The sequence below is a fragment of the Lipophrys pholis genome (assembly GCF_963383615.2).
Source record: "Lipophrys pholis genome assembly, chromosome: 2".
Taxonomy (NCBI): Eukaryota; Metazoa; Chordata; class Actinopteri; order Blenniiformes; family Blenniidae; genus Lipophrys; species Lipophrys pholis.
The window spans coordinates 28,273,110-28,286,119 of record NC_137636.1 but is presented as its reverse complement, the minus strand read 5'-3'; the positions used below and the strand labels follow the sequence as shown (position 1 = coordinate 28,286,119).

Genomic DNA, 13,010 nt, shown 5'->3' with positions numbered 1-13,010 from the left:
AACAAAAAAACAGCTTTCCCTTTCAGCCGTATACTTAATTCCAGCATTTGATAACAAAATGAGAACTGAGCTCAGCATAGCAAGCCTCCCCTTGGGTCCATTAACGTTCCAGGTTTTCCATATTTTCTGTGTAATCTATTAGCAGTAAAGTAAAAGTTTTCAGTCGTCTCCTGATACTGACTCCCTATGCATGAGATCTGATTGAGAAAGAACTAATTCAGTCATAAGTTTGTAGTTGTTGCTGTATCGACATAAATTTAGAATCTAAAATGTAGTCAGATGCAGAAAACTAAGAGGATCCACTGTGTACATATAATAACTTTGAGAGAAACTTCCTCTGTGTCTTAATGTATGCACTCAGGGAAAATCTTCTGAAGTCACACAAGATCATCTAAAGAAATTTTAATCAGAGGTGAAGTACAATCAAGAGTAAAACATGCAGGAAGTAATTTTGTTGGGTTAAACTATTTAATCTGATGGATTCTAGTTTGCATGTCTAGCAACTGCTGTGTTAGAATTGAGCTATTACAAAAAAAAAATGTATTTACCAGTGTCTTAAGATACCCTTACCAGTATGAGTATTAAGCTCAGAAAGGATTATGAGATCAAACAGGGGTCACATTATTAGACAGCACTCACAAGTAAAACTTCTCATCCCAGACCGGGTTGAGGTTGCCAAAGATGGTCTTCGTCCTGCGTTTGGTCTTGCCCACCTGGACGGTGACGTACGGATCGCTGGAGCCAGTTTTATCCTTGGCTTGTAAACCCTGCGCACTCATGACTGAAGACAAAACAGACAGGAAAGACAAAAGGGTCATGTAAGCACCACCAACAGTAACTCATAAGCTTCAGTTAAGTACTTTCACTAAAAGCCACAAACAGGAAGCTGATCCACAACATATCCAATGTGCTTCTCATGTGGATTTCAACCATCTATTTTGTTCTATTTTTCTCTGCTCTGGATCTTTACAAGCAAAACTGATTTTTACCAGACTTGGCATGTTTTAAAGAAACCTCCAGCCACTCTTTACGTTACCATGTATTTGCATTAATGAGGGTAATGCCACTTTGACCAACCTGATGAGAAAGCCGCGTAGGCTGATCAGATTAGCCAAGGATAGTTCACAAATGAAACATGTTCACTCTTTAAAACTATTTATTGATCATTTTTACCAACCACAGCCACACCCTACAGAGCATCAGAGCAAGGCACTTAAACCTCTGTTAATCCTGTACACACAGTTTAACTCAATCCTAATCTTAGCCTAATACTTCATGTGTTGCATATTTCTACTTAAGGTTTTATATGGTTTAGAATAATCTTAATCATTTACAAATTTACTTCATTTGTAAAAAAAATTAAAATAATAGCATACCTCTCTTGACTTAGTTATTGTTCAATTCCTGTATATTTGTTGTTTCCCTGGTCTTCATTATGAGGCAGTCAAAGAGAAACTGTAGATACCTTTGTATGTGTCCGTGTACCTATCTATTTTTTTTTTTCAATTCCTACGAAGAGGCTACAGTGAATTTCACCCCTGTGTAAGAATGTACCCTGCTACATGTTGCTAATCCCCGGTTTGAGAGAAAGATCACTGATTGATAATCTTACTTCCACACACGGAGGAAAGTGCAGAGGAGAGACAGTAGTATTTCACAGCGCCATAAAAGGGAAAAAGGACACTGCTGCATTAAATATGCATCAGTGACAGTTTAAATAATTCAGGGTACATATATATCCTTCAGTTCAATGCTGACAGGAGTTGGTGGGCAGGATGTAGAGGTTTGGGGGAGTCGCAGGCTGCTTGCTCCAGGAGTATTCAAAATCAAATGCCTCGTAATAGTAAAGGAGGGGCCTGAGACAGTGATATATCTGCAAAGAGCTCAATATGCTTCAAACTAATGCTTAGTAGATCATCCAATGTCATCTAAACCCCGTGTCCTCACAACTCTTTTCACTGTTATTCAGCTCTACGTGTCAAGACGAGAAAAACCGAATGAATATCACAAATCAAATCTCACTGAAGGCATTTCAGAGCAAGTTTTCACATTTTTACTGAGCAAATGATCGTTTTAAAAGAGCTAAAATCACTTCACTGCCTGTTAAATAACACCCTGGTCAGGTCCATAAATATTTGGACAACAACACACTTTTAACCACTTAAAATAATTTCACCTCACCAAAACATTTCACCTCATTCACCACAATACCTTCAAATTGAACTTGATGCGCATTTAATAATTATATTGTCATTATTGTGACTAAATAATAAAATGACGGTTAGGGTATTTATATACACTCACTGGCCACTTTATTAGGTACACCTGTTCAACTGCTCGTTGACATACATTTCTAATCAGCCAATCACATGGCAGCAACTCAATGCATTTAGGCACGTAGACATGGTCAAGACGATCTGCTGCAGTTCAAACTGAGCATCAGAATGATGATGATTTAAGTGACTTGAACGTGGCATGGTTGTTGGTGCCAGACGGGCTGGTCTGAGTATTTCAGAAACTGCTGATCGACTGGGATTTTCACGCACAACCATCTCTAGGGTTTACAGAGAATGGTCCAAAAAAGAGAAAGCATCTCTGAACACACAACACGTGGAACCTTGAGGCGGAGGGGCTGCAGCAGCAGAAGACCACACCGGGTGCCACTCCTGTCAGCTAAGAACTGGAAACTGAGGCTACAATCCCCACAGGCTCACCAAAATTGGACAATAGAAGATTGGAAAAACGTTGCCTGGTCTGATGAGTCTCAATTTCTGCTGCGACATTGGGATGGTCAGGTCAGAATTTGGCGTCAACAACAGGAAAGCATGGATCCATCCTGCCTTGTATCAACGGTTCAGGCTGGTGGTGGTGGTGTAATGGTGTGGGGGATATTTTCTTGGCACACTTTGGGCCCCTTAGTACCAGTACTCGCAAAGTGTACCTAATAAAGTGGCCGGTGAGTGTACTATGGAGTTCTGTGAGATTCTGTGTTGAAGTATTAAAAAAACCCAGAAATGTGTCATAAGAGATACAAACAAAATAATCAAACAGAATATATCTGCACTATGTTTTGTCTTAAGGTGATTTGCATAGTCAATTACTACAACCAGTACATGTGTGAGCCTCCATCAAATATAATCCGTTACAATGGAGTTATTACTGGAATCAAATGCAATTTGAAGTAGTGCAATACAAAACAAATTTATCATTTCAAATTCAGTAATTGCATTACAATTACGCCTGAACAATTATGAGGCTATTTGCTTTTACTTATAAATTACCTGGATCCTCAGTGGAACAAAATTAGATTTCACACACGCTCCCTGTGCACACTCCCTGTGCACAATCACTAATCTTTCATCACATAAGTATGGCAAGAGTTCATGCAGAAACAGAAACTAAGTACCCCTTATTAGGATGGAAAGTATAGCTCAAACAAAAACAATGAAGTAATGATAAGAGTGTGGTTTTAAGGGCTTTTATGTTGTAGTAAATAATAATAATAATAATAATAATAATAATAATAATAATAATAATAATAATAGACTTTAAAAAAACTCTCAATCTCATTGTAAATAATACAAACTTTAAAGTAGGGATGTCCTGATAGGTCAATACAATACAATTAGAAGATTGGGCCGAATTGTGTGTCAGAGAAATTCAAGGAAAACAAATAATTAGAAGAACCTGTGAACTTGTGAAAACATACATGCTGCCAACATTAAATTGAAAAGAAACACAGGCTCCTATTTAGATCTTTGGGCAGATTTATCAAATAAAGCACAAAACCAAGTAAATTGTTGCATTTGGATGTACCAACATTTAATGTCATTGTTATGAATAGTATAATATCAAAATTACACTAATTTTACTTACAAAATTTCAATTTGTTGTTGACTGAGTTGTAGTGTGGATGAATATTAATCTATTTATAGATAGAAAATAAGTTTGGGATCAAATTGGGACATATAGCCCTTAAACAAAATGTTGCTTGGTTTCGTAACAATTGAAGCAAATGTTTGAAAATGTCTAAAAAAAATAATAAAAAAAAGGAAAAGTTGAACAAAGTAGTGTTTGCAAGTATTGGCATCAGCACAGGTGTGATAAGGATTTACTGTCCCAGCTCTGGCTGTGATGCCGGTTTTTGTGCTCATTGTTTGCTGTGATTGCCGTTCCCTCCGTGTTTCCCTGTCTCTCTGTGACTGTGATGCACTGCCTCCTCCTCTCAGCTCCCTGGCTGCACAATCCCCTGTACGCCTGTGTTCAATCAGTTCATCAATCTGCAGTTTATCACCCATGGTCCCACAGCTATTCTCCCTTGTTTTTTTCCTGTCAGCTTGTGTGGGATTTGTCCTACCAGGCTGCGAAGAATTTGTTCCCCATGCCATTTTCTATGCTCATCTTTTCGGGGGATTTCACCTGCCTGTCCAGCTCCCCTCACTAACCAGCCCTCCCCTGCTTTCACAGCACACCGTCCTGCCTCCACTTGCTCCTCACTCTGCCATGCTCATTGCCAAGCAGCAGCCCTCTCCAACCGGCTTCACCCGCCATCTGCCTCTCCTTCTGCCCTCGGCTCACACCTGCCCCACCCACACCCCCCCCCCCACCCCCCACTGAAGACACAATAAAAAAAAAACTAGATTTAGATTTCCAAACCCTGCACTGGCTGACTGTTAGAATGCACAGCTTCATCACATACAGAATTTGTCATGACCACAGTTGGAGTGCCTGAGAAACCGATGCCAGTCTGTTTTTATCTAATGAATGACTGAGTAAATATAAAACAGCTCAATACCAGCATTCTAAACTGGGGCGTTCAATAAGCTTGTGGAAAATTGGCTGAGGTATCCCTGAGTCTCCGTCACGTCTCTCACTCCTTTTTTTTTTGCTTCTGTTTTTCTTCCTTCCTTCAATTTAGTTCTTCTCTCGCTGTCCTCTCCCTCTCAATTCCCATTATTTTTCACTCCATCTCTATTTGTCTGCCCCCCTCTCTGTTGCTATTTCTCTCTGCCGTATTGACACTGTGAGAAATGCAACGTGGGCAATAAATGAGTTGGACCTGGCACAGCGACCACAGGGATGGATTGGAGTCCAGGGTGAGGTTACAGATATAACTTTCTGACCTTCTTTCAGGAGCTAGTTTACTAGACATAACTGAGAATAAATCCATAAATTCAGCGAATGCTCAGAGGTCTGCAGGTGAAATTAATTCTGCAGCATGACTACAATCCTCCCACATACTGTGCAAGCAGAGTAAAGAATAACCTTCGAGCAAATATGTGAAATCCAGAGCCTTGAACAGTAGGTATCACGTGTAATTTCAGAATGGGCTGCAAGTAAAACGGCAGTATGAATGAATAACTGCAGTAACCAAAGTTTGACGATATTAAAATTGGGTTAACTTTCATTCCACCTCTCTCAGAAGGCTGCGTAACTGAGACAAGATAAGTTAGGTTAAAAAAAGTAGGAAGTCTGGTCCCAATTAATTTCGCCTTGGAGACACCAAAAATACAAGGCGTTCACAGTTGCACTTAATCTTTACATGACCTGAAAAACAAAGGGCGCCCTAAAAAGAGCACAAAGGATTACAAAGAAGAAGTAAAATGACTGAATCCTTTCCCCTTCTGACATGCTCTTATGTGCTATAATGTCAAACTGCTCTCACAGGTCTGACATTTTGATTGGCATCCGTGAGAGAGCTTGAGGTGAGGCTCAGGGCGGCTCATTTCCAAAGTGCGCTCTACAAAGCTATCGAACAGATTTGCATGCTATTGAGCTGGAGAAGAGAACAAACCAAAAAGTGCTCTGTCAGTCGCAGTGGGCCACTGTCTTTTCATCACAGCATCGCATATGCTTTTCATCTAAAGTGCCACTATTTAAAATGTAGCAAGCATTGTGTGAACCCCAAGTCCTCCACTAATCAGCGCGTATTATACTTTACCTGAAGTTATAGGAGTTCCTGAGTTGACTGGCTTTTCATGAAGACCAAAACATCATCCGTGATCAGTGCAGATCCGTGATCTGCACTGATATGTTTGATGGCATTATCAACAAACTATTCCTCTGCTCCAACCAATCAATTCCTATTTCTACATCAGCATGAATGTGCAGTGCTGGTTGTGCTTCATTGTCAGAGGTTAACGACCAAGCTCTGGAGGTTAATAACAAATGAATGCTAATTACAATAAAAGTGTTTGTCATTTAGGATGAGTAATAGCACTTTTGATGATTTGGTCTTGGTGTAAAGGTTTAAAGGTCATGGTTCGCAGGTCAAGAGTCACACAGAGCAGTATTGGAACATTACAACCGTTGGCTGATGATTAATGTGTAACTGGGATATAATCAAAGCGACACATCATAGTTGGCAGTTTCGATTACGGCGTGATTCTCTATTGAGATTTTAATGTGTGGAGTAATTAATGGACATTCTGATATAATCATTCTAACCTGTTATGCTGATTTTGGCTGACCATTTGGAGGTCCCATCCAACACCGCCTGCTTGGCTGTTTTCAGATGGCTGGCAAAGTCCTCTTTGGAAATGTGGAACATCTCTTGGATCACCTCAAACACTTCAGGACGGTTCTTCTCTCTTATCTTCATACGTTCTTTCATCGCCATGATGATGTTCTGGGTCTTGTCTTCTGCTCCGTGCTTGGAGCTCTTCTCCACGGCCCCTGGAAAAAAATAAAACCCGAGACTTTAAAGATCGGTGGGCTGCACATCTGTTGGCCACTTTAATAGGGTATCTGTCATATGTATTGATCGTCCCTTTTCTAGTAAATTTTTTAATCAACTCAGCATAGCTGACCTTGTTTATTCTAAAATATTCCACCGTTAAGTGTAACTGAAAAGTGCACAGTGTGTATAGTGAATCGACATCAAGCAGCACAACAGCTCTCATGTGAATGTGCAAAATGGGAAAACTGAAATTCTTGCTACCTCTACTTTCATGTTACTGTGAATGTGGGAGTGTTTTATGTGTCTATCAGACAAAAGAGGCCCACATGACAGCTTTTGTTCTTTTTATCTGATTAGAGTATCACGAGTCTGCAGTGTGTGTGTGCCTGCAGATTGAACTGTGATAAAGATGCATCACAGTTTGAACCGTAAAACATTGTTAGGCTGGTATGAATGTGTCACAACACACAGAGTTTTAGTAGCGCCACGGTGTTGCTAATCCACTTAGGAGTGTGTCAGGATTGCCGTGGGGATCATCCTGAAGCCCCCATGTCACATTGTTCCCATTAATCTACACTATAACAACGGGGGTCTGCCTGAATGAAAACAGTGATTGGAGACCGTAAGGAGGGCCAGTGATGGAAAGAGTCGTTCAAACACAACACATAATACATCCAAGGACAAGTTTTATGTGTAATACAAACCATCACAGCATCTTGCATGTGTACTGTTGGCCAAATAAATCTGAGGACGTTTTTATCTAATTCTATAATGTAAACAAGAGCAATAAAGATGAAGAAGCATGCGAGCATTATCTACGTTAACTACAATAATTTATGGAAATTTAACAAGAACAGTCATGATTTGCCCATTAGCTGGCCATAGGTTCAAAATTATTATTTAATCAGACAACAGCATGAGTCTATTTGAGCCGCAAATGTGAGATTCTGTACTCGGTGTCTGACTCACACACATCCACGGTGCCATTTGCCAAAGGATATGTAGCATCCCCCTGGTTGACACAACCTCTCGTCTGCTGAATCCATTTAATCACAGGGATGGATAAAATCTATCTCTCTTACAATGATCAATGCTACTTTGCCTGCAGAGCTGGAAAAACATTACATTTTGTATGTTGTAAACCAAGATCATCAGTACCTGATTTTGGCTGATGCTATTGTTTGTAATACAATTCAAATATAAATATTTCGGTGATAATACGCTTTCAGAATGATTATCATTGTTTTTAGTTTAAAACTGGAAATCAAGTAGGTAGGTACTTATGTACCAACTGGCATCATACTTGTCATAATCTTATGGTTGTTGAATACAGATCTTTTTTCTTTTTTTTTTGTCTTCACTAGCTTCATACTACATTCAGTTCTCAACATTTCCATCCATATATTTGCTGTACAGCTTTATCCTGTTCAGGAGCACTGGAGTGGAGCCCATCCCAGCTAACTGTGGACAAAGGCAGGGTACACCACTCACATTTACACCTTAGAGCAATTTAGTGTCAATCAGTACATGTTTTTATGTTTTCCTTAATTTTATTGCGATGGGAGAAAACCCACACATGCAGAGGGACAACATGGTTTTATAAAAAAAATACATGAGTTATAAATTCTATTAATTCCTTTTGTGCACTCTCCATCCATGCTGTAATCCCTAAGGTGACTTCCTGCTATTGCGGGGCTGCAGGGATCCAAACTGGACAAATCGCCAGTCTGTCCAAGGACAAACAAAGAAAAAGGGAACTCGTGTCCCACGTTGACATTCGCACCAAAAGCAACTCATTAGCCTGAAATGCATGTGTTTGAGACGGTGGGAGAAAACAGGAGCGCACAGTGAAGAGTCACACACAGATAAAGACAACTTGCAACCATGGTAAACAAAATTTTCGAAGTCTTAGTTTCCAGTGATCTTTATCACCACATTGACAACAGTAAATTGAGTTATGGGGAGAGTTTGATTCGGGCTAGGCACCAAAAATGGGTTAGGTTCAGAAAAAGAGTTGCGTTAAAGTAGGTATTGAACCATCTAACCACCTCAAACAAATCTCAAAATTCCTGATCTGTGACTGCGATGAAAAGACGTATTTAGTCCTTCCACAATGTTCACATCACAATTCAGTTAAATAATGCAGATCGAATCAGTGAAATAAATCTGTGGCACTAGTTTACAAATATCAGCAATCAGTCGTATCCAATATGTGCAGTGACTTTCAACACCGGTGTCTTTCCCTGGTGAGCAAGTTGTTTCAAGCTGCACTTCATATTAAAAAAAATATATGACTGTAATAAAAAAGAGCAGCTGAGACTGTCTGAGGGTGGATGAATAGATGTATGTGTTTCCTTACTTTGTAAACAATCTGCATTGAGCAGGTCCTGGCACTTTTCGTGGCATTTGACGCCACACTCGGAGCAACGCATTCCCTGCCGGGCGATGCCCCACAGCAGACCCTCACACTCATGGCAGTAGGTTGGCGCCGTTGCCGTCCACACCTCAAAGTTATGGGGTGTTGTGGATGATATTGGGTAGATCAAGGCCTGGAGAGTCTTCTTGAAGACATGCAGTTTCTGTAAGAAAGACAAAGCATTGAAAAGCTTGAGCAAATAATGAGGTTATGAAGAGATTGATGGAAAAGATTTGAGAGACAGAGGAGAGAGGCTGATGTTGTTACAGTCTCATGGCACTGCAAGCTGGGAAAAGTAAGACTTCATAACAACTTCAAAATTTAATAAAAACAAGCTTGTTCTTAAATTGCTTTTCAGAAATAGTCAATACATCTTGCGATCCAAGAAAGAAATACTCCTGCTCCTGCAAAGGGAACACTGCAAGCTGATTTTATAAAGTCAGGGTTAAAACAGTCTGAAAGTTTAATAGGAACACTTCTTCGGGAGATTTTTTTTAAACAAAATTGCAACTTGAATTTTGAAATCACAACTTTTTTCTGCATCTTCTTGATGTCTATAATAATATAACTTGATTTCATTACAGCAGTCATGCAGTAACTGCAGCATTTCCAACAGGTCATTCTTCACAAATCTAAGATAAACAGGTTTAACAGGGTACATTTTCTAACAGACACCTTGTGCGGGGGGGGGGTTGTTGATCCCTTTCGGACGGCCTTATCGCCAAAGGGGAGGTCAGCAGTATCAGAGTAAATCAGCCTTACATCTCATTAAGCTTAGATTAACAGCATCCTTAGCCCAAAGGTGTTGTTCTCATTGAGTGGTTTACTGGCTAAAGCCCCTCCAAACCAAATACTAAAAGTCTACAGGAGGCCTGTCTACACTGATTGCTGTGTAACTGAAGCATCTTCAAATTGAATGCTTCACTGCAGTAGCCTTGCCTTCTTCAAGGACTGGAAAAAAAGGCAGGGACTTGCCAATTCTTGAAGGCAGGATCAATGGATGCTGTAAATAAGGTTTTTAAAAGTGAGCATTATCCAGATTGAGTGGGCAAGGGAGAGAACGAGAGGGGGAGAAGGAGGGAAAGAAAGAAAGAGAGACAGAGAGGGGGGGGGAGAGAGGGAGAAAGAATGACAGAAAGAGAAGAAGATTTATGGCAGCTTAAATAAATCTTCAGGAGGTACTTGTTCTCCACTTCTCCTCAGCCTTCCTCCTGCCACCAGCCCCCAGTGTGTTGACAACGTGCTTCAACACCTGAATAGTAGCTGTGTACTTTATCAAGACTACAGCAGGGACTACTCTGACACACACACACACACACACACACGCACATGCAAGCATGCACACACACACACACGCACACGCACGCGCACGCGCACGCACACACGCACGCACGCACGCACGCACGCACACACGCACACACACACACACACACACACACACACACACACACACACACACACACACACACACACACACACAGAGGCAACGACACACACTTGTGGAGATGATTAAATGACACCAGATGACAGGACAACAAGGCGATCTAACATTGTGAAACTTCGCTGACACAACAAAGAGGCTGCTGAACCCTGCAGGACCTCTAATGAAACACGGAGCGAGACGCAGAGATTTCCTTTATAATCTGCCGACGATGAGAGGAAGCAGATGCCTGAGATTTATCCACCACTTGCAACACACGCTTGACGACAGCAACACTCAGAAGCCTGCTTTTCACCAAATTTGATACAGAACCATCTAATATTGGCACAGCTGGCAGGAGATGAGCGAATCAAACTTTCTCTGAGCTGAAATCGCTCAGCTTTTATCAGTGAGCCAACTGAGTTTTTCAGCCTCTTTTTTTCTTTTTTACCAAAATCTTCGAAGTCATGGTTTTCAAAGCTATGGCCCGTAGGCCGAGGCTGGCCTGCCCAAGGGTCAGTTTCTTCTCGCTGGATGACATTGTAAAGAAGACAAACCTTAAGAGGAAATTGCTCATTTTTAAGTGAGTCAGACTGACAGCAAAACTGAAAGACGGGTGATGCAGCATTAAAAATTCGCAACCATACTGCTACTGCAAGGTACATCAAATATGTTTTCTGTAGCTAAAATTGTAAACCCATGCAATTTAATGACATGGATTTTGGACATGTCGCTGTATTTCGTACCAATGAGTTCCATTAAAATTGTCTTTATGTTGAGATTGTTGTCATTTTACTGGTCAGAGTCACTCAAAATCAAATTGGGCTAAATATGACTCCTGAATTGAATTGGACAGTCTAGTTCGCAGTGGTACTATGTATATGTTATCTAGGATTAGATTTTTTTTTTCCACTGCATGGAGAATATTTTAGCATGGATTTTATCACCACTGCCTGTCCTCGTCTTCCTTACACTTGCTGCCTCTCGCTGTCTCCTCACTCCCAGTCCTGACGCTGTATGTCAGACTGTGCAACAGATGTGAGGAGAGCACTGCATGTGTTAGTCTGTGAGGTAACCCTGGTGTTTCTGTGTAAGACAGTACTGGAAATGATTGACAGCCGCAGCCTGTGCCTGCGAGCAACATGACGGAGAAGGCTCTACTCTCACCCTCCTCCTATTGCCCCTCCTTTCCAATTTCACCACCTATTGTCCTTGCCAACCCCTTCATCGACAGCCCCATCCTGTGCATCCTTTGCATCCTGTGCATCCTGTGCATCCTTCGCAAGCCTTCAAAACCTCCAGTCTTTTGTTAACTGCTCCACTGTCTCAGCCCTAACAAGGAGTCCATGTCCATGACCTTACAGATTTTAAACACAACCTTAGAAAACAATATTCACAAGGCCATCCAAAATGACTATGGCAGAACTCACAGCAAAGCATTTCACAATCAATATTGTATATTTCGCTGCTAACAACCTGCCTGATGATATCTGACCTGACTTATGGTGACACATCACATCTTATTTCCAGATAGTCGTTGACCCATGTCAGATCGTGGCTTCCTTCTTCCTTTGTAAAAGTCCCCGACTTGTCTCAGCAGGTAAGTGCGGCCTCACTTTCTGCTGACAGTAACATTTAAACGCTCTGGTGTTCAGATCACATGCAGCGAAGAACATTGAACAGACAAATAAGCAGTTAGCCGGCCCACACATAATGTTCCTTTCTGCTCTAAAAAGCAGACGCATGAGACACATGATGCAAACACAGCAACAACAAGAGGATGGGGTCTACACCTCAGTCATGAGTGAAATCCTTTTTTAATCATGTTGTAGATGTATCAAAGTAAAAGAGTAAAAACAATTAGAGGAGATGATGCAGACAGGAAAGAGAAAAGGGTATGGAATGAAGGAAGCGCTTTAAATAGAATCACACATCTCTCCAGGGAGTGTAAATTGTTCAGCATGGCTGCCTGATCAGTGGCATCAGGGCCAAGGGGTCATAGTGACAAATCATGCTCTCCTCCCATCTTTTCTCATTCCTTCCTAGTTTCCATCCTTTTCTCACTGTCCCTTCCTCCTTCTTTTGCCTTCCTTTCCTCAACTCCTCCACACTCCCCAACAGCATATGGTTGTTTACTCTCTCTCAGCACTCACAGGGAAGCACTCTCCTGGACTTAATGCCGCAGATAAAACTCAGACATCTGCTCGTCCTACTTACCAAGACCACACAATCTACATCTCCGCTTGAAATGTCAGCTCTGTTTGACCAACTATTAAATTGCTAAATTCTTGGCTGCAATCAGGATGTTCGACGTCTATCCTTAAAGTTCAAGTTCATTCTTAAAACAGCAGCACAGTCTCTAAAATTACCCAAGAATCATTTCCCTTCGTACACCAATTAACACACTGCATCATTCATGTCACTTCTCCCTCATCTAGGACATGAGTTGTTCATCCCTAAAGCCCCTTTAATCAAACCCACGGCTATTAGTAAGC

The 13,010-nt window shown here is 41.1% G+C and overlaps 1 protein-coding gene across 1 annotated transcript in view; it reads right to left on the bottom strand.

The window, feature by feature from the left end:
• unc13c (unc-13 homolog C (C. elegans)) overlaps positions 1 to 13,010 on the bottom strand; it is a 122,895-nt gene that overhangs the window by 75,865 nt on the left and 34,020 nt on the right. Inside the window, exons 7-9 of the mRNA XM_080489634.1 lie at positions 9,039 to 9,258; positions 6,448 to 6,675; positions 640 to 781 (exon numbers count right to left, since the gene is read on the bottom strand). Of these exons, the coding sequence (XP_080345760.1) occupies positions 640 to 781; positions 6,448 to 6,675; positions 9,039 to 9,258 (590 nt within the window). The remainder of the gene's footprint in view (positions 1 to 639; positions 782 to 6,447; positions 6,676 to 9,038; positions 9,259 to 13,010) is intronic.